This window comes from Diadema setosum, chromosome 10 (genome assembly GCF_964275005.1).
Source record: "Diadema setosum chromosome 10, eeDiaSeto1, whole genome shotgun sequence".
Taxonomy (NCBI): Eukaryota; Metazoa; Echinodermata; class Echinoidea; order Diadematoida; family Diadematidae; genus Diadema; species Diadema setosum.
Genome location: NC_092694.1, coordinates 4679436 through 4700788, shown reverse-complemented (window position 1 = coordinate 4700788; position 21353 = coordinate 4679436). Strand labels below are relative to the sequence as shown.

General features: G+C 38.7%; 2 protein-coding genes across 2 annotated transcripts; both read right to left on the bottom strand.

The window, feature by feature from the left end:
• Positions 1-5038: 5038 nt before the first annotated feature.
• On the bottom strand, positions 5039-5827 carry LOC140234283 (histone H2B.2, sperm-like). Its single transcript, XM_072314343.1, has one exon. It carries the CDS (start codon positions 5788-5790, stop codon positions 5362-5364), a length of 429 nt encoding a protein of 142 aa, XP_072170444.1. The 5' UTR covers positions 5791-5827; the 3' UTR covers positions 5039-5361.
• Positions 5828-12100: 6273 nt separating this feature from the next.
• LOC140234429 (uncharacterized) lies at positions 12101-17530 on the bottom strand (the record flags this gene model as incomplete). Its single annotated transcript, XM_072314475.1, has 1 exon — positions 12101-17530. A coding segment is annotated over one exon (5196 nt), but the record flags the coding sequence as incomplete, so codon positions are not given.
• Between the last annotated feature and the right edge of the window lie 3823 nt (positions 17531-21353).

The following is a 21353-nucleotide window of genomic DNA, read 5'->3' as shown; positions in this document are numbered from 1 at the left end:
TGTGAAGACAACAAAGTAAAACCACTATTGCAAAACTTGTGTAGTTAATGGTACTGCAAATTCATTGATATTTCTAGCTGTTAACATTACAATGGAACCATACAAACACTCGTTCAAAGAGCTCTCATCAGAAAATCTTGGAAAATGTTCCCAAGTAATCCACTTTTAGAGAATTCATCAATTGTCTTTAACAACACTGTTCAAGTAGTTGAAAAAAAAAAAAATTACGCATAATACATGTATATGCTAGTTGCATCCACACTGGTAAACTGATGTCACACTGGATAGTCAGCATTTCTTTTTGTAATATATCGTGCTACATGATGGTTGTGGGGTTTTTCCTCTTTCTCTTTATGATACTCGGCTGCATTTGTTGCCACACCTTGCTGTTCCAAGAGTGATGCATCACACTTTGCTGTGATGAAGCGTGTGGGGTATTATGATCAATGCACAGTCTCCAAACAAAAGTTCAAGTGCGACCATGGCCAGCAAGTACACAATGTTTGTAGAAACCTCCTCTCACTTTGCTCATACGTATACGCACATACGTATGCACTTGATACAGTATGTAGAAAAGTATGAGATGCCTAAAGTGTACTTAGCTTCTGCCATCAGTTCCCTTTTAATAGTATGGAGTACAAACCCTTTTGTTTTTACATGTATTACGTGTATCTAACATGTCCCAAGGGGGGGGGGGGGGAGGGTAAAGATGCTGAAGAAAGATGATGTGTCTAGGTTTATCCTACAATGTTGTCAGGGGAAACTAGCCCTTCGATTGTTATCACTTGATGAGGAGATGAATATGAAAATTACCTTTTTACATGAAAAAACAAACAAACATATAGATAGGTGAATAAATAGATAAGTGAATAAATGAATGAATGAATAAAGAAAGAAAGAAAGAAAGAAATATAAATGAAAATTGAATAAATAATTGAAAATTTGTTGGGATGTAGTGATGAAAATGTGGTTTTAAGCAGGATGTACATTATAAGGAATTAAAAAAAAAAAGGAAGACAAATCCTGCCTAGCCAGCCTGTGCTGTAAGCAATCTTAAATGCTAGATATGTGTATTGAAATCCCAAAGATATGGACGCTATGTAGCAAAGGTTTATGAGAGAAAATACATGTCGTCATTGATGACCTGGGTTGTTGGTTTGTTTTTTGTTTTTTTTTTTGGGGGGGGGGGGTTGTCCTGATATAGCTTACTGACCATTGTTGGCTAGATGAATCTCATTACATTTAGAAGATCTTTCCCCAATATTATTATTATTATTTATTATCATTTTTATTATTATTATTATTATCATTACTATTATTATTATCATCATCATCATCATCTCTCTCCTCTCTCTCTCTCTCTCTCTCTCTCTCTATATATATATATATATATATATATATGACCTAAAATTTAGTGTCTTTTTAAGCTGTGTCCCCCTACCCACCCCCCCCCCCCGACCATCCACTGTTATTGACCAAGGCACAAGTTATGTTTTAGACCCCTGCATAATGACTCGCCCTTTGTGCTTTCTCAGTTATCAGTTTTTGTCACCAAGGGAGTTGTATACAGTGTAGTTTCATTGGAAATAAAATCATCAGCTTTCCTCTGGGATTCTGGCAAATGGAGATTGACTTTAGCACCTGCAAATAAAGGCTTTAATAGCAATCTAACCAAATTAAGAACATTGTGTGTTACTGTCTGTTTCTTACCCTTTAATTTGAATTTGTGATGTGTGATGAAATATCTGATTGGATGAATTTCAGCCAAGAGTTTGCTCTGTTATGCTTTACCGTAATGTACCTGGTATGCACCGTAGACCAATATGTATGTACAGTAAACCTCGGATAAGTCGACGTCGAGTGAGTCGAAAATCACTTAACTCGAAGCAAAATAAAAAGTCCCGATTTTTCCCTATGTATTTTCTCTAAGAAATATTTGGATAAGCCGAAGTACGAGAGTCGAATTTCGGCTGTGTCGAAGTAAAACATTCAGTCCCTTTTGTACAAAATACACGTAGTTTACATCACTTGAGCCGAAGAAGATTTGTCTGGCATTCTCATTACATTTAGGGAGAACAAAAAAAAATAAAAAATCGGCATGTCGCAAAACCCCGTCCCTGGCCTGCTGCAGGTAAGCATGCACACTCACCGTACCGCTCTGCACGCATGTCGAATACATACACATGTATACTAGTACATGTATACACACAACACATCGATCCATATACTTTATCCATACACACAGCACATCCATACTTTATCCATGTCAAGCCAGAACTCCTTGGTCAACCAATCGCTGCTTTAATATTTTAGTGACAGGCCAAGTGGGCGGAGCTTGTTTGTGCGTGCCCGGCTGGCTGTATAGTTTTGTTCAATGGAGGTGGGATGGGCCTGGGAGAGTGTTTGTCTCAGGGTAGGTTGACAGAGATGTTGCACCATAGACATAGCACATGCACATTGCCACATTACAGCGCAGACATTCTCAGAACTACGTTTAACTACTAGTATTGATACAAATTCCATGTTCAATTTAGAACAAAAAAAGAACATTATCTTCAAGAACAGACAAATTTGAATGCAAACACACATACGCACGCACGCACATACACACACACACACACACACATATGCATGCAAATGTACTATAATACTTGTACATAACTGTGAGTCGAAAAAAAATCGACTCTCGCGAGAGTCGAATTTCACTTAAGTCGACGCATTTTCATCAGTCCCGAGAGCTTCGACTCATGCGAGGTTTACTGTATTTCATTTGAATGTACTCCCAGCAATGGAAAGTTTGAGACTTCTTGTGTACTGCATCCTTAAGGCGAAAGTTGACGATACAGAACAAACTTGACCATTCATTGTTCAACTAGCTTTCTTGATATCTTGTTCCAGTGAAATTTGGAATACCACTCTAATACTCAAGTTGACTTTGAAGTACTAGTAGTATACAAGTAAAATCAAAGGTCAATAGTTTTGGTCAGTAATATTTGGCACATCATTGCCTTCACTGTCTGTAATTGTTCAAATTGCGAGGAGTCCATTAGTCCTATCCATTTCCGGGTTTCATCAGCTGAGAAGCAAACAACAGAAAAAGCTTAACCACATTTTTCTGGTGCCACTTCCAGGGTAAAAAGTGTAAATTTTGTAAGTGTTGTTGTTTGTTTGTTTGTTTTTGTTTGTTTGTTTGTTTGTGTTTTTTTTTTGCGGGGGGGGGGGCAAGTGGTTAGACCATATATATTCCTATGTATCTGTCCTATTATGCAAAAAAAAAAAACCAACAACAATAGAAAAAAAAAGTGGGGGCCCAAGCACTCCCCCCCCCCCCCCCCCAGTTGCGCCGGCCCTGCTATGGGCCTGCATGTAGACCCACTATGGTTTTGTTCCATTTTCTAGAATTCGACCAAACAAGTGTTACTGTTATTTTAGTCAAAAATTACATACCGGTACATTTACAGTCTGTGTTGCCTTAAAAATTTTCAGTCGATTTTACTAGTACGTGTAGTACACGGTATATAAATACAGTACTTTGCCATGAGCATGTTGAGAGTTTCTGAATAAAACTACGGGCAGAGATGACTCCAAAATAGTTCAAGAAATTTTTAAGTTTATAGGCCCTACAGTAGGGCCTACACACTAGAAGAGCTCAAAGTAGGCCTAGGAGAGTAAAGTAGGCTATGGTTATTCAACGGACGTTCGTCTTTTGCTGCTCTGTGATGTTCATACTCGGAGGATGAAATTTCGAGCAAAAATAACACCAGTTATTCACAAAGTCCTGAAAATTACGGATTTTGCGGAATAATATGAAATATTCACTCCAATTTGAGGGAAATATAAGCCTACTTCACGCAATGTCTACAGAAATTTCTTTTAGCACGATGCAAAAATGGCATTAAAACGTTTTTCCGGCCACGCTTTAAATACGTAATAAAGCGACAAAAAAACAACAACAACAACAACAACAACAAAAAAAACCACCAGTAAAATGAGACTCAAATTTCGTATTGTATTGTTGCAAAAGGTCCAACATGAACATTTCGAATGCATTTTTTCAAAACGCGATAAAATCCTGTGATTAATCGACACTTCTGAATCCGAGTGCACGTAATTGTACTTGTGTACCGTACCTTGCCTCTGTTTGTAATGTGGAAACGATACACGATCTACTACAGTATGAAAACATTTGTACGATCAAACGGATCTTTGGTACGGTACCGGTAAGTTGTTCGTAACTTTACGAACAGCTTTATGAAACAGAGCCATGGTTCTAGGAGGTCTAGCTAGACCCTCTGCTCTAACGTTAGAGCAGAGCCTTGCAGCACCTTACACTCCCCTGATTTCTTCCAACATTAACATTTTGCAAAAACCAACTAGTTTTCGGCTTGTTAGAACACTTTATTTGGATTCATTATCTCGATCCTTCACAATTTCATAGTTTTTCAAGATCGCATGTACTAAGTATTTTATCAATTTCCACCCATTTTGACATGCGCTAGACGTCTATGTGTGTATTAAATCCCACAGGGATGCCGCAAACCGGTCCCACCCCCAACATTTTGGTCACTGTTGCAATCCTAGCTGGCAAAGGCAACGAATTTTAGAATATTTAAGTCCGTTACACAAGGAATCCTTACCATGCCAGGCCTCTTTTTATAGCAAGATTTTGTATAAAGATACAAACAAGGGATGATGGTGGTTGCCTAGCAACAGAACAAAATCTTAACGTTTTGTTAAGAAAGTCATTCGGAAGGTCTAGGCCCTACGTTTTTAAAAAAACAGGGCGACACACACGGTTTGAATTAAAGAATTATGAAGGCCATCATCCGAGTTATTTTATTATTCTGCTCTGGGCCGCGTCTTTAATACCTTCAAATCAATCACAAGTCCCCAAATCAATCACAACTTGCATTGCAGCACACAAAAAACTTGTGATTGATTTCTATCACAAGTCTTTATAAGACAGGCCCCTGGTATCAAAAGAGAGCTCTTCAGTTGCTCTTCAAATAGGTCTAAAACAATATAGAAAAAAAAAAATAGGCCTACCCAACATGTTGGCCTACTTTTGAAGATATGGTTAGATATTCCTAGGGGTGCCGCAAACTGGTGCCCCGAACGATCTAAAGTAGAGTTTAACCGTTAGACCTATGCCTATGTAGAAGAGTCCACTTGTCTACGTTAGATCCAGCGCTACCTGTTAAGCAAGGCCCTTGGGTGTTATTTCACCAGAAAAACACGAGAGAAATATCTGATGCAGAGTTCTTTCTTGTGCATGTGGTGGCTCTGAAAAGAGCCGTTGATTGTGTTTGGGAGTGTCTCGAGTCTCGGAGGATGTCGAGACTGAGAGCTTCGGGTTCGGCTTTAGCGGGACGTGGTGTACTTCGTCACCGCTTTGGTTCCCTCAGACACAGCGTGCTTGGCCAGCTCTCCAGGGAGGAGAAGGCGCACAGCTGTCTGGATCTCACGGCTGCTAATGGTCTTCCTCCGGTTAGCGTGGGACAGGCGGGAGGCTTCTGATGCAATGCGTTCGAAGACATCGTTGACAAAGCTGTTCATGATAGACATGGCGCGGCTGGAGATCCCCGTGTCAGGGTGCACTTGCTTCAGCACCTTGTACACGTAGATTCCGTAGCTCTCGCGACGTCGACGGTGTCGCTTAGCAACACGGCCCCGCTGACGGCGACCACCACCCTTTCCTGCTCGCTTCGCTCCCTTCCCACCCCTCTTCACCGGGCTAGCCTTGCGAGGGCTACCTTTCCTCGGACTTCCTTTTGACGGACTCTTGGGCATCGTGATCGTACGTTGACGTTCGTAATAAGTTGCAGTTCTGGCAGTTGATTAGCAAGTGAACCACGCACGTCGCGACCACTCATATTTATTACAGAGCGTATGCAAATGAGGTATCCGATTGCACGAAGGTATTTAGCGCATTATCCAATCAGAGACATGATCTCTACTTTGAGCCAATCAGCGCCGTTAACCAAGAAGAGACATATGCAAATAATTCAGGCACACAACTTTTTGGCGGCAACATTATGCAAATTCGAATGGTACACACCCAGTGGTACGGTGTACTGTACTTCCACGAGGATAAGCTGTTATTTTCGCGTATAGATATTCTCGCCAATGAAGAGGTCACATTTTGGAGATTACGTTTTCGTGACTATAGACCTCGACGCTATCGTAAATGCACTGCATGTATTACCCTAGCGCATGGCGACATTTTCGCGTGGTGTTAAATTCGTATCCAAAACTGTGCATCGCAAAATTTGCGAAAATTAAACCCTTGCGAAAATAAAAGCTATTACAGTACCGTGTACTAGTACTAGTACAATACACGTAACTCTGCAGAGGCGGGGATGCGGGGGGGGGGGGGGTGCACTCACTGGACGCGCGCCCCCTCCCCTCTAAAAGAAAAAAAAAATGAGATGAATCTCGGAAAAGTAGCACCAGAAATATTGTTGGCACCCCCCCCCCCCTCCCTTTACGGAATTCCTGGATCCGCCCCTGACTATGGGACACCAGTCGATCAGACCAACCTGTCTCGCTATAATAGCGAATGTTTCCAACAGGTTTGGAAGTTGTTGTTGCTTTTGTTAGAGAGAGAGAGGGAGAGAGAAAAAAAAAATCTTGTGTTCCAGCAGGCCTAGGCCCTTAGGGTCTGCATTTTAGATTGAATAGCCTAACAGTCATTCCATTTGTTCGAACTGAAAACTGGTTAGACTTGAATATTTTTCCATGGAGGTGCGGGCCTAATATAGGCCAATAGATAGGCCTACAGGTAGCCTACATTGTAGGAGGCCTATCTTGTCAGTCAGAAAGGTGCCAAAAGTTGTTTATTTTTCTTTTACTCCAATTGCATGATCCCTTTTTGTTCCAAAATAGAAGGCAAATCTATAACTTTACGTACAAAAAAAAAAAAAGAAGAAGTTTAGGACTGACAATTCCTCCAAAAGTAGAGGCCTATTAATATCACCAGGGAGATTTTCGGGACGCGGATGTTATGAAAATCGTGTCGTCAGTGGTCAATTCTTGACAAAAAGAAAAAAAAAAGAGTACACTTCTCCTCTTTGGTTCTGGGTCTGCGGGGGTGTTCCACGAAACATTTCAGTCGAACTTAGAAATTATGGTATGTTGTGTGTGTCTTCAATGTTGCTCAGCTTTCTAATGAAAATGTTTGGAGACTTTTTTTTTTCATGTAGCCATTGACATCACAAGATAAAATGAATATTAATGGAATTATTCATTTAAACATTAATGATAATTTGAAGTGGGTGGTGATTATACTAATGAAATTGAACAGGAAAACTAGTGACATACCATAATATTTTGAGTCAGTCTAAGTTCGACTTCGTGAAACACCCCTGGACTAATTTTGTAGAAAGCTTTATGCAGTGATCTAGTAGGGCGCAGTTTTACTTCTAGTATACTGTACGTTGATAGGGAAGAGTTGGGCTCAGGCCAAAAAAACAAAAAAAAAAACAAAAAAATCGTTGTATTGGCGTAACCCGTCCGACCCTAAAAAAAAAAAAAAAAAAAAAAAAAAAAAAAAAAAAAAAAAAAAAAACACCCTGAACTTGAGAGAGGGCGCGATACGGGTTTGCGAATTATCAAAAACAACAACAACAACAGCAGCTGTTATGGTGTCGGAAAATGGCCGCGCCAGTACAGCGTGTCGGCGACCGGCAAGTCCGGTTCGAAGATTTTATTTAATATTTAAATGACGTCATATTTCACCTCAGAGTACTGTGCGCGACTTTTAAATTTAACTGCGCAAATTTAGGTCCCGCGCGATATTTGATCCCCTGACCATACTGATATTATATACAAATTGGACTCCTAGAATAAACACAGCTACAAAGTATATACTGTTTCTATGATGTTTTACTTCACTCTATATTTCTCCATGTGAATACAGTAAAACCTTGTCGTAACAAAAACTCTGAAATAACAAATGCCTGTCACAACATTGGGTGGAATTCTCGAAGGTGCTTTCATTTTAGACCATGGTTCAGCCATGGAGTGGTTTAAGTTGGAGGCGAGTTCATTGGACCACTTTGAAAATACGCGCTTGATTTAGCACATATTTCAAAAGTGGTCCAATGAACGCATCTCAAATTTAAACCACCCCATGGCTTAAACCAAAACCACCTTCGCGAATTTCACCCCCCTTCCCACACCCCTATTTTGGGTGGACGCCTATACTTGTTCCCTATTTTCAAAAGACCCCCCCCCCCCCCCCCATCTAGGGCAAACATTCAGAAAATGACCCCCTATCCACAGAAACTGACAAATTACCCCCGCCCCCTTTTCATAAATTTCTAGGGAAAATCTTCTGGAGATCAGTCCATTTTTTTTTTTTTTTTTTTTTTGGGGGGGGGGGGCTCTGACCCCCTATCTTTTCAACAGACCCCCCCTCCCCCATCTACGAAAGAATTTTCAATGAACACCCCTATCTACGGAAAAGACTAACTTATACCCCCCCCCCCTTCATAAATTTCTAGGGACAAATCTTCCGTAGATAGACGTTGAAAACGGGAACACGCATGCGGTCTCCTATGGCAGTCAGACCGCAACGTCCTGAAAAGCCTTCGCATTTATCGTACGCGTATGCATGGACCTTGCGGACATGAATACGTAATGAGCTGGGAGACCACATTTTCAGAGTGTCTGTAAATCTAAACGACATAAGCAATCTACATGATTTATACATCGATAAAATGGTGAAGAGTTGTATTTTGAAACAATTTGACCACTTTAAAGGTTATGACATATGAAATATACTTAACGAGGGATTTATAAAACATAAAATTTGCATATTTTCACTTTTTTTGGGGTGGTATACTAGACCAATGAATTAAACGTGGACCAAAATGGAAGAGGTATGAAATGAAAGGGAATATATCATTCTACGAAAATATAATAATTTCCTGTGGACTGATTCTATGAACGGGTCAGGTTGGCGGATAAATCATTGTGTCGTACAGTTAATTTCTGACGAATATGGCAAGATTTCAGTTTGCCGCGAATGCGCGTACCTGATTGGTTAATTCCCCTGTGATGAGCGCGGAGAGTTGAACGAACTTTTGCGGAGGGAAAGTGAATGCGTCTTTACTATGCAGTACTGTAAGTATAATATTTAGGGCCTACTTGTGTGTGTGTGTTTGTGTGTGTGTGTGTGAGTGTGTGTGCGGTGTGTGTGTTTTGCACATTAAGCAAACTTTCTAAGAATTCATTACTGGTATTAGATTTCCACTGATAGTTTTGTGAGTAGGAAAACTATCTCTTAGAAGTATACTAGAATAGCACATGCTATACAAGAGATAATCACTAGCTGCTCGGTTTTGAAAACAAACACACGTACACGTTTTATGTTCATTTTCCCTTTGTTTGCAACTGACATGATCTTGAGATTGCATGATGTGTCTGATTTCAGTTCTCTTGTTGCGTCTCAGTTGTTTATTGTGAATTGTGAATATGAAGTTGAAGGTAAATAGAATATCCTACCGAGAATTTTGAAGTGACCTGATACTGCAGACATTGTATACAGCCAGCCGGCAAACGTGCAACACCAACAGTTTATCAGAGAGCAAAACGTACATGTATCATCAGCAAAGAAGATACAAACACACACTCGGAAACAGACTCATATCACTCAGGAGTCAGGACAAATTAGAAACGGTTTTGATCGGTAAATTTTCTATGTTGATTTATCAACTAATATATTTTCGCAATTGTGCACTAGAAAGCAACATGACATCATCATGATAATGTGTATGTAAAATGTGTAAACTATCCATACAGCCATACACATTAAGAGTCCAGTATAAAGACAAAAACTTAGCAAGGAATATTGTTTTTAATAAAGAAATAAACAATCTTGTATAAGAACAGAAAAAGACAAGGTTTACATTGTGTATTGATAAGTTAATGCGGTTCTTTTTCTAGAATGTACATACACAAAAATTGCTTTATTATAGCTTGAAACTTTTTGTAGCTGATCATGTTGATGAAATATGAATCAGCAAAAATAAACATTTGTCATAAAGCGAGTTATTAAATCTAATTTCAGCTTTTGCTTTCTTCAATAAAAACAGTACGTTCATTAGTAAGATGATTGCAGCTGAAACATATAACATGACAAGTTTTATTGATCGTACAAGATAGATATTTATATAGAATATTATGTATATAAATTAGAACTCGCGCATGCAGACTTCAGCAACTTCTATCGCCTCCTGGGGAAAATGCCACTATTCTAAAGCAGGAAATGTTGCAAAACATTCCGGAAACGCAATATCTGATAAAGGAAGACAAACTAACACATTGTACACATCTTGTACATACATGAAAAAATTCATTAACCTCAATGTCGAGTGCAGTGCGACGCACAATGTCTAAGCGAGGTAAGTTTACTATACGTATGCGATATGTTACACGAATAATGTGAATGTGTAACTCATTTAATGAGGTTCGATTAATCCGCGTAAACACAATTTGTCTCATAAATTTTTTTTTAATTCTTTTTTTTTACAATTCCAGCATTGCATGTCAAACAAAAAGTATTATACAAACACAACAATGGTTCATCTAAGACTATGTTATGAATTTCATCATGTTCCAAGTGCATATTAATCTGGTGGTGGGGTATCTGTGGGTATTCTCATCAACGGACGGCTTGATTTTTTTCACAGAATAATATACCCCTTGATGTACATTTTCTTTCGGGTACAAGAATATGTTTGTCTTTCATACCCACTCTCTTCCCATTTGTTCTTTTGCGCTTCTTGATCATCCATACCGCCCCCGCAAAGTCCATTTCGTAAGAAGCTTTTATATCGATTCTTGATTATCTCCATGTGTCCTCGCGGAGAGTTGTTTGGCTGGAGATTTAATCTTCTGTAGATACTGCACATAACCCTTAACTCTGCTTCATTCATGGAGTTGCTGGATTTGTCTGATCTAGCAAAGACATCTCACATCTTTATGAGATCAGTGCATCACAAACAATAATCTGCATGATAATGAGTATAGCCCATTTCAATCTGCTTTTTGAATTATCAGTTTTGAAACAGCATTTACAAGAGTTCAATTTACAAAGTGTAATAGAAAGAAAAATGTTTTTGTGTCATGAGACTTGACTTTACTTGCAGCCTTGACCCTATTGATGAATACACATGACAGAAATGCTTATTTAAAGCACCTCTATGCTCTGAATGACACTTTGAAATTGATTCACTTCTTTTTTGTCACATCGTTCCAATGTCGAGAAGGTCTACAAGATTTGTCTAATCCAGACACTAACAATTTGGGAGTAACCCTTGGCCATTAACTAAACCGTGCAGCTCCTCGATATCCAGAATTACTGCAGCACACGAATTGGGCCCTATACATACTTTATGTTTATGACATCCAAATATTATATAAAATGGACCTCGGCATCAATACGAATTCATTGTCTCATTGAATGTATACGTGATGTTTTCGCTGTATAATGGGGTATGAACATGCTATAAATACCCGAAACACTGAGCTTCTGCATCTTTTATCAAGGTTCAATACACCCACTTTGCAAAGTGCTGTAACTGTAGATGGTTTCGAGTCAGACGAAATAATACGTGGCACAAAACCTAGGCGTTTTCATCGATACTGCCACGTATAGATCATAATTGTTATTTTTTTTTTAATTCATATATCTATTTCTTTAAAAAGTGTTTAAATTCGCATCTTTCTTTTACATATAAAACTTTTAAAAAAGAGTTCATATAACATGCATTTGTTTCGTGTCGAATAGATTCCAGTAATGCTCTCCTTAATGATGTGGATATAATCAATATCTCATTTCCCTTTGATTTCAATTTTGCCTTTCGTCTAAAAGTGCATATTCCTGCGCTGACTTTGTCGATTGATTTAAACACCAATGTATTTATTCAATTAAAATTACATATCCCAGCCTCATTGCATATCAATAGACCTTGATAATAACACAACACAATGCTTAAATCATGTTGCAGGGACAGCGCAACGTTTTCAAAGTGGAAATAGGGGGTTGCGTACCCGGTTTAGGGAAGGATGAATACTAGGTCTTATTTTTGTGGCGGTAAGATCTATGGTCAGGAAAGCATGCACTTCATAGTATAAGTGAGTCATTAGCTTGAAATCCTTTGAAATCAAAACAAACGCTTAGCAGCTTAGACAGTAATAATCTAAACGATATAAACATGACGTTCAAGACCATATTGTGCATGACGCAACCAATAAGTCTTCGGTGAAATGACATTATGTCGAATATATACAATTTTACACATCACGTTCTATAGACAAATCCCGATATTTAGAAGTCATCGTTATCTGAATCGTCAGACTCTGTTATACGTATGTCTTCTTCGATCTCTGATAGAACATCTTCGTCGTATGAATCACTCATCATCATAAAACGTTCTTCAGAATGAGCTGCTCTCTCGCTACCAGAAAACTCAAATTCACTCATCCCTGATAAAGAGTCAGCCAGAGTAACATCAGCCGTCGGCCTAGTAGCAACAGCAGCTTCCGTATTCTCACAATGTCTACATCTACAGCCTGGGCCACAGAAGTTGCTGTTCTTCCGGCATTTACACTGGCGAATTAGACATTTACTTTTGGCACATGAACAACCTCTGGTTAAGTACAGTACATTTTCTTTAATTTTGCGAACATTGTCTGCAGAATCCCATTCCATACTTACTACTGTTTCTCCTCCAACATAAGAAACTTTGAATCCATATTTCCTGATATCAGGATACATAAATTTTTCTTGTTTAACGCTATCCCACACTGAACTAACCCAACAAGATCTTAACCAATGTAGTCGCAAAGCTTCATCAGAGGGTAAAAGTTCATCTTCATAGCCCACTTTCCAAGAAGCCCTGCGTACAATGTCCAATGCCTCTGAATGTTGTTCTAAAACAGAATCAGCAACCACACTGTGAAAAAGTTCTACAGGGGAGTCATAGTCATGCAAACAAACTCTGTTTGCCATAAAATAAACACACATGACAAGACGGTAAAACGCTAACAAACCATGATGTGAATTTACGTTGAGAATAGTCTGAGAAAGCTGTCCTGGACTTTTAGGAGATTCTTCGCCAGTTATAAAATTTATGTATTGAAAGAAAGTTTTGAAGAAAAGACTCTTTCCTTTGCGAACAAAGAATGACACGAAATCGCATCCAGAACAAATGTACAAAACTTGTAGACACTTCTTGACATCAATGTTTTTTGCAATTAAACGTTCAAGATCAGCGTCTTTAAAACAAGCAGATTGAAAAGTACTCAGGTAGAGATATTTTTCGTCACAATTATTGGCTCTGTATTGTATAACAATTGTCTTTTTGCCAAAATCTAAGGGAAGGCCAATCATTCCAATATCTCTATCGATGGAATAAATCAAAATGTTGTGACAACTAGTATCGAAAACATGTAGCCACATTTGAGTGTCGCTTTCTTCGTGATTATGTACAACATTGTGTTTAGAGACCCCTTGGTACGTTACCACAAACCCACTCCATTCCTGCTCTCCTGGATCACCCAGACCTACATGAAACCCTCCTGATGTTATGAAAATTTGGCTCTCATTCTGCAAATATGATCTAACACGATGTATGAATTGTTGCGACAGATATCTGCAAAGCTTATGCTTATTTGGGCGATGCTTGAGAAATTTCTCCCAATTCTTAGGTAACGGTGCATTATCGTCTATTGATTCGTATGCTGGAGGTTCATTCGTATTTCCCTTTTCACGACGCATTCTCTCCAAGTATTTCGGAGAGATCCCTTGGGTGTTATATTGATCAAAAAGAACTCGTACTTCTTTGTACCCTCTACGAAAATAAAATCCAATGTATCTTCGGCATAAAAAGTCTACATATTCTTTAAATATCTTAAACTGATGTAATGGGGAAGAATGAATTATGTTCATTCCTTCCAGTATTACACACACAGATGAATTGTCACTAAATGGTGCACAATAATCATTATCTATCAACTTGTAATCAGCTGCTGTGTACCGTTTTCCAAAGTAATCGTAAACTACAGACTTGGCACCTTTATATGGCAGACCGTCGATCGTACAAATTGCACGTGGACTTTCCACACATTGACCCAACTCTGAAATAGGCTTCTTTTTTTCTACTGAAAATGCCATTGCGTGTTTATAACACTTTGTTATCATGCGCTTTTCTTTTTCTAAGTCACTTATTTTTCTTGCCCGGACGTTTTCTTTAGCAAATGTTTTTAATTTGAATTTGCGCATCACCGGTTTCTTTTGTGAAGTCTCTTGTAATATTTGTGCTTTATACAGTGACTCATATGCTTCTTGTCCCAACTCTCTGTAACAGAGCAGACCTCGTTGCTGGACTGGGTTTGCCTCTACCTTAGAAAATATATGATAAAGTGACGAATGACTGGGGGTGTCAGAGAAGATTGAAGTATCACATAGAGCATTGAAATAACTTCTAACATTTAGAAATTCATTTTCGACAACTGACTGCTGTAGGTCCCTCTGATAAAGATGCTGTCTTTGAGTGTCTGTTTGCTGTTCAAAGTTAGATACTATTTTGGCTTGGAATTCAAGAGTTGCACACGTTTTTTCAACGTGTTGTGGTAAGTGTCCTGAGAAACTGTTTTTACAATCTTTGTTAATTAACATTTCGTGACCTTCATCCCATGCAACCATTGAGAAATTTGTTCCTGTCACGCTGGATACAAATGCTCCTTTTCTTAAGTGCTCAATAACATACTCTGGAAGACTGTATATTGTACTTAAATGTAATGGAATCAAAAATGAATAATTCTGTCTATCAAAGGCATGAAAAATTGGGGCCATAGATTTGAGGGCAGCAATTCTGAGATTCCAATTACCTGTTCTAATTGCTAAATGTAGATTAATGTAACATAAGCAGTCTCTTGCGAGAAATCGATGCCAAAATCTAAAAGTTTCGAGTTTAGCAGACATTTCTTTGCAGAACACTAGGAATTCATCATGAAGAGCATTTAGAATTTGTGTCTGAAAATTCCTTTGTTGTTTTAGAAATTCAGACACACCTCTATACACCCCATCTTCACGTCTTAGACACGAAACAACTTTGCCAACCTTTTGAATGAATTCTTCTTCACTGAAGCTATCACATCTCCTTTCTTTGTACGACAGAAAACAACTGAGTTGTACCATAAAAATGGCTTCAAACACTTGTAACAAAAATTGGTGTGTACGTTTGAAATTAGAACAATTCCCTAAGCTTGACAATGTAGACTGTTTGTGTGTTATCTTTGCAACATCTTTTAACCCAGCGTCCCAAAATACCTTCATTAAAACTTCCTGATAATTCTTGAGAACATGCCAATCACCTAAGTATGGGATAACCCAATCTAAAGATTCTCTAAATTCGTTCTTAAGATTAACAAGAAGTCGAATTGTTGCACCATCCCCAACTACAATTAGGTGATTAATGTCTTTTCCAACTTTAAACGTATCATATAAAAGGCCAAGTGAACGTTTCATGGTTTCGGGAGAATCAGCCTTTTCATTAAGTATGTACATGTAAGAAAACTTTGATTTCTCAACTTCCTTCAAATGTTGTATGGCTAATTTACATTTAAAACTTGGAATTATACTAGAAATGTTATTTCTTACGTAATAGAATCTTTCCACAACGTACGAAAATGCTTCCTTATAAACTGATAATTCAGCTTTAATTTCTGAATCAGTTAATGAAAAGTGCTGTTCATCAAGTTGTGTTTTGATAGAAGTTGAAAATACGGGAATATCAAATGTTTGAGGATGTGGTACAACGAGATCATCTAATTCGGCTAGCCTCCTTCGAACTTTTGGTTTTTTAACTGGAAAGGAATATTGCGTTTGACTCTTCTCTACGCTGGGTGTTGTAAAGGAGTTTTCCTCATCATGTGACCTGATAGAATCTTTGCACGGTACATGTAGTTGCTCATGTTCGTGCAACCTTTCAGATTTGGGTTTCGGTTGCTGGGCCATAATGGACGTCCCGTGCCAACTTCGAGTTTTGTCAACCGTAACAGCAGCATATGGAGTGAGAACATCAATATTATCTATTGAAACTATGGTAAATGCAGAAGGTTTAAGTTCACTTAGAGGTCCAGATTCGGTGCGCTTGTCATGGATATCCTGCAAGAATCTGTCTAAAGTGCTCTCTGAGCAAGCAAATCCAATGTGGTTTAAGATTCTCAGTAATTTCGTTGAGTGGGACATTCTCTTCACGCAGTTTGCCACTATGATTTGCAAGGGATAGTTATTGTCATCATGCATTACTAGTTGCAAAAGAAATATAGCTACAGCTCTCCTCTGTTTTCTTTTATGATAGGAATGCCCTTCTTCAGAAGGAAATTGGATATATTCTTTGCATATATCTATATCTGACTGCCTGAAAAATTTGGTCTCCTCCGGAGAAGCTGTTATCATACAAACAATGTTCCAAATAAGGGGGTTGAATAACTTATAAGCAGTCTGAAATTCGAATTCAGCTAAGGACATTGGGTTAGAAACAAAAGCGCTGGTAATGCGCTTTCCTTGTTTGCGTAAAGATTCATTGCAGTGCGATGTTATGTTTCTAAACTGTGTGTTAACATCACATTGTGTATCAGCGGACAACTGAGATTCTCCTTCTGTCATCTCGACATCGTCACTGCCTTCGCTTCTTTGGATCATGTGAAGTTTTGAGTGTGACAAATGCCAGGCATTTAATATATCATCATGTGATAAATTCGAAGGATAGTAAAACAGTCCGTGCTTTCGTGCAATTCGATTTGAATGCAACAGATCACCAAACTTATGAATTATTCTACCATTTACATACGATGGGCTTTTTCGTATATAGTGATGATTAACATTTTCCTTACATAGCTTCCTAATTTCAGACACATAGTAGTCGTACACTTTTACAAACAAGAAACATCCATCATCTTTGCATAATTTACATACATAAAGGAAAACATCACACATAACTTTCAGTTGCACTGTTTCCTGGTCAGCTTCTGCATATTGTTCAGCCTCTTTTTGCAACATATCTTGCAGCTCATCAATTGAAGATGCCGGTTTATTAATGTGCTTTAAGCAGTATCTGTAACACGGGCTGCATAATATGCTATCTTCATTTAAGGTCAAATTGTCATTGATATTCAAGAGTCTGTCCATATCTATATCGATTATTGAAGAACATGAATATCTTTTGTCTTCTGATTTAAGGTTATTTTCACAAACTGAGCAGGAATCCCAGTTTCGAAAATGCGATAATCGGGATCTATGTTTCATACATAATGGTATTGCATCTGGAATGGAATTAGATTCTACAGAAAAACAAGCATTAAAAGTTTCAATGCTGCAGTGGCAGTCTCTTTGAGACGTGTTTGAGCAAATGTCATAATATGACAAAAAACATTCTTTCCTTTCTTTCTTCCTATGCTTTTTTGGAGTGTAAGTGGGTTTCTTAAGTTTTTTAGTGTATTTTGCCGTGCACTTTGAACAAAATTATAATGTAGCCTTCTAGTTCAACAGCACATGAACTCATTATGAGTTCAACTAATTCCTTTGATTTAATAGCTGACAAATTATAATATCTAAAAGATTTACAGTTACATATTTTACACTGACCGCATTCCTGCTTTCCACAAGCAGGTATTGGTCTTTTCTTCACCCCAATGATAGTACAGACGTCAAAGTGTTGCGGGTATGTAAATCAGGTAAAGTTTGACTGTTGCATGATTCTGGTGGTCTACCAGATGGATGTACATCGTCGCTGGACATCATTGTCGGCGATGAAGAAGTTGTCAAGATGTCGGAGGATGATTCTGGTGGTCTACCAGATGGCTGTACATCGTCGCTGGACATCATGGTCGGCGATGGAGAAGTTGTCACTGTGTCGGAGGATGATTCTGGTGGTCTACCAGATGGATGTACATCGTCGATGGACATCATGGTCGGCGATGGAGAAGTTGGCAAGATGTCGGAGGATGATTCTGATGGTCTACCAGATGGCTGTACATCGTCACTGGACATCATGTTCGGCGATGGAAAAGTTGGCACTGTATCGGAGGATGATTCTGGTGGTCTACCAGATGGATGCACATCGTCACTGGACATCATGGTCGGCGATGGAGAAGTTGTCAAGATGTCGGAGGATGATTCTGGTGGTCTACCAGATGGATGTACATCGTCGCTGGACGTCATGGTCGGCGATGGAAAAGTTGGCACTGTATCGGAGGATGATTCTGGTGGTCTACCAGATGGATGCACATCGTCACTGGACATCATGGTCGGCGATGGAGAAGTTGTCAAGATGTCGGAGGATGATTCTGGTGGTCTACCAGATGGATGTACATCGTCACTGGACATCATGGTCGGCGATGGAAAAGTTGGCACTGTATCGGAGGATGATTCTGGTGGTCTACCAGATGGATGCACATCGTCACTGGACATCATGGTCGGCGATGGAGAAGTTGTCAAGATGTCGGAGGATGATTCTGGTGGTCTACCAGATGGATGTACATCGTCGCTGGACGTCATGGTCGGTGATGAAGAAGTTGTCAAGATGTCGGAGGATGATTCTTGTGGTCTACCAGATGGCTGGACATCGTCACTAGACATCGTTGTCGGCGATGGAGAAGTTATCAAGATGCATGTGTCAACCAGCTGGATTTCTGAAGAATTACTGGAGTTGGGTGGATGCTATGCGCCATACACAAAGAACATAAAGTACACGTATCACTTCAGAATGTCTATACACTCAGTAGTTCTTCAGAAGGCATGTATTTCAAATTAATTTACATTGTGATGAGAATGATATTCAAAAACCGTGATGTAAGATGATATTTCATTTAACTTTGTAATTTATATTAATTGCAGAATGAATTGATGAATATTCGATTGTATGTGTTTACAGTATTTTTTTTCTTGTTAAACAAAGACGTTTTCTGTAGAGTAATGTGAAAAAAAAATGGCTGTAAACTCAAAAATTTTCGTAGCATTGTCGTATCCGAATTTTTGGAGCTGGAGGAATCCATAAATGGGTCAGAAAATATTGAGTGATGGATTTGGCAATTACTCTGATTTGACATGAATAAAATATTTGCATGTAATGCAGCAAAATAATGAACCTAAAAAATCTAAATACCGTTATGTTTAAAAATTGTAACAGATGGCACAAAGTCATATTGGTGAAGGCCCTACTTATACCACCACCGTTTCTTTGAGTGTATAGGGGTTTCAAAATGTTAAAACAAGCTTACCCCTATTTCTTCAGATCTGTAAGGAATAATATAATCTGGGATACTATAACTTTGCTTTTATGTCAAATTCAAGAAGTCAAATGAGTCAAAATCAGAAGTCGTAAAGTTATTGAAAAATCAAATACCTTCCTTTTCCTTCGCCGACGTATACAGTTTGCTTCCTTCGCATCGTCAGCTTTATCAACCCTTTTCTTTGGATGTAGTGAGAGCGTTTGCATGGAAGTGGTGTTTCTGAGATTTTCCTATCATTACGTGCGACATTGATTTCACGGTAGGGGATGAAGGAAAATAGCTTCCTGCCGATGTGCTGATGTGGGGGCAGTATCGGCGGATCTGGCACATTCGCATACCTGCGTGGATTGATAAATCCTGGAGATGACCATTTCTGTTGCAGTTTCTTCTTATTCCATTTTCTTTTTCTTTTTTGGCGTCTCTTAAACTGCTGCTTGCCGTATTTTTCTCTCCTCGTGTACACATACAAATCCAAATCCGTCTCTGTCCACGGCTCTTTCTTACTCTTTTGCTTCAAAGTCACACATTGTTTTTTCAGTTCTTTCGGGATCCATTTCCGAAATTGAGTTTTAGCGGACGAACATACACGAAATTTATGGAAAAGGTATAAATCTAAAGAAAACGCTAGAAACGCTTTGCCTAGTGGCAGGAGATGCAGTCCATCGTGAAAGAACATATAATCGGAATCGACAAAGTCGTGAGAAAAGTCGACGTACTCACATCCTAATTGTTGACATAATATCTCAAGTCCAGAATTGAATATTAGTGAGCGTTCATACAATTCCTGGGAGTCCCAACGCGGAAGAATTCCAGAGAATACAATAGATGCAGATCTGAATAGTTCAGAAAGAGTGTGAAATAGATTGAGATAATGCTTCTTATCTCTCTCCCATAAACCAAACTTTAAGTTGTTTGTTCCAACGTGCACGTAGACGATATCAAATTCTTCATCATATACAATATCATGGAATTTCTCTCTGATTAACGTACGAATGGTCTGTACAGTTGTCCCCGGAAAGCAGAAAACACTGAAAATGTAGTCAACGTCAAGATGTAGGAGATATTCTTCTAAGTCTCGCAAAATAGAGTCCCCAATGACCAGAACTTTTTTTGGTCTGCTGCAGGACATGTTTGTACATCTCGCCGACAGGAGAAGCGGTCTGCCATTGTGGTCTGATGTGTCCTGTTAAAATCCTGTTAAAATGAAGGATGTATCAAAGAGGATAATTTATTGTGCACTTATGCATTTATATTTGTATTAAGTGTTAAGGCTAAAATCATTGTCAGCATTATTAAAGTATACAGGGTCTTCTTCCAACAACAGCAACAACTAAATTTTTCATTTGACAATGTTATTTCAATAGCCCTGCAATATGCAAGCAGCACGTTTATAAATTAGCAAAGTAAAAATTCACCCATGCAATAGGCCATATTCCTTTTAAGTCTTCATTGTCTAGGTCTAACATAGTGACTAACATGTACACAGTATAACCAATTTGAGATAGATATTCATTGAGTAGAAGTTGTCTAGATCTAGAATAGTTATTAAGAAAAAAAGAGACAAAAATGAAATTTATCCACAGCAATGGATGGGTCCAGAATTATTCTCTCAAACAATGTGGCATGCATCCTCAAATCATTACGTCAACTATAACATTTTAGTGGGTGTTCCCCTTTTAGGCATGTAAACAAAACTTTCCTCGAGTGAATGCTCTTTACGTAGAGCGAAGCATTACGTCAACCACAACATTGAATTGGGTGTTCCCCTTTCAGTCATTAATAAACAAAACTTTTCTTGAGTCAATGCACTTTACATAGAGGGAAGCGGCACATGTGCACACCTTTTGTGTGTGTGTGTGTGTGTGTGTGTGTGTGTGTGTGTGTGTAATTAGTCTACAATGTACTGACTCGGATACACAATCCTATATCGATGACTGATGCAGCAAGAATTACTGCAGTATTTTTTCCCTAGATCTAAACTTTGATACATTTTACATGTAACATTTTCTTCACGCTCGCACCCCACCCCCATCCCACAACACGTGCAC

Excerpts from the sequence above, each read along its gene's own strand:
- LOC140234283 (XM_072314343.1), bottom strand. The coding sequence starts at position 5,790 with ATGCCCAAGAGTCCGTCAAAAGGAAGTCCGAGGAAAGGTAGCCCTCGC.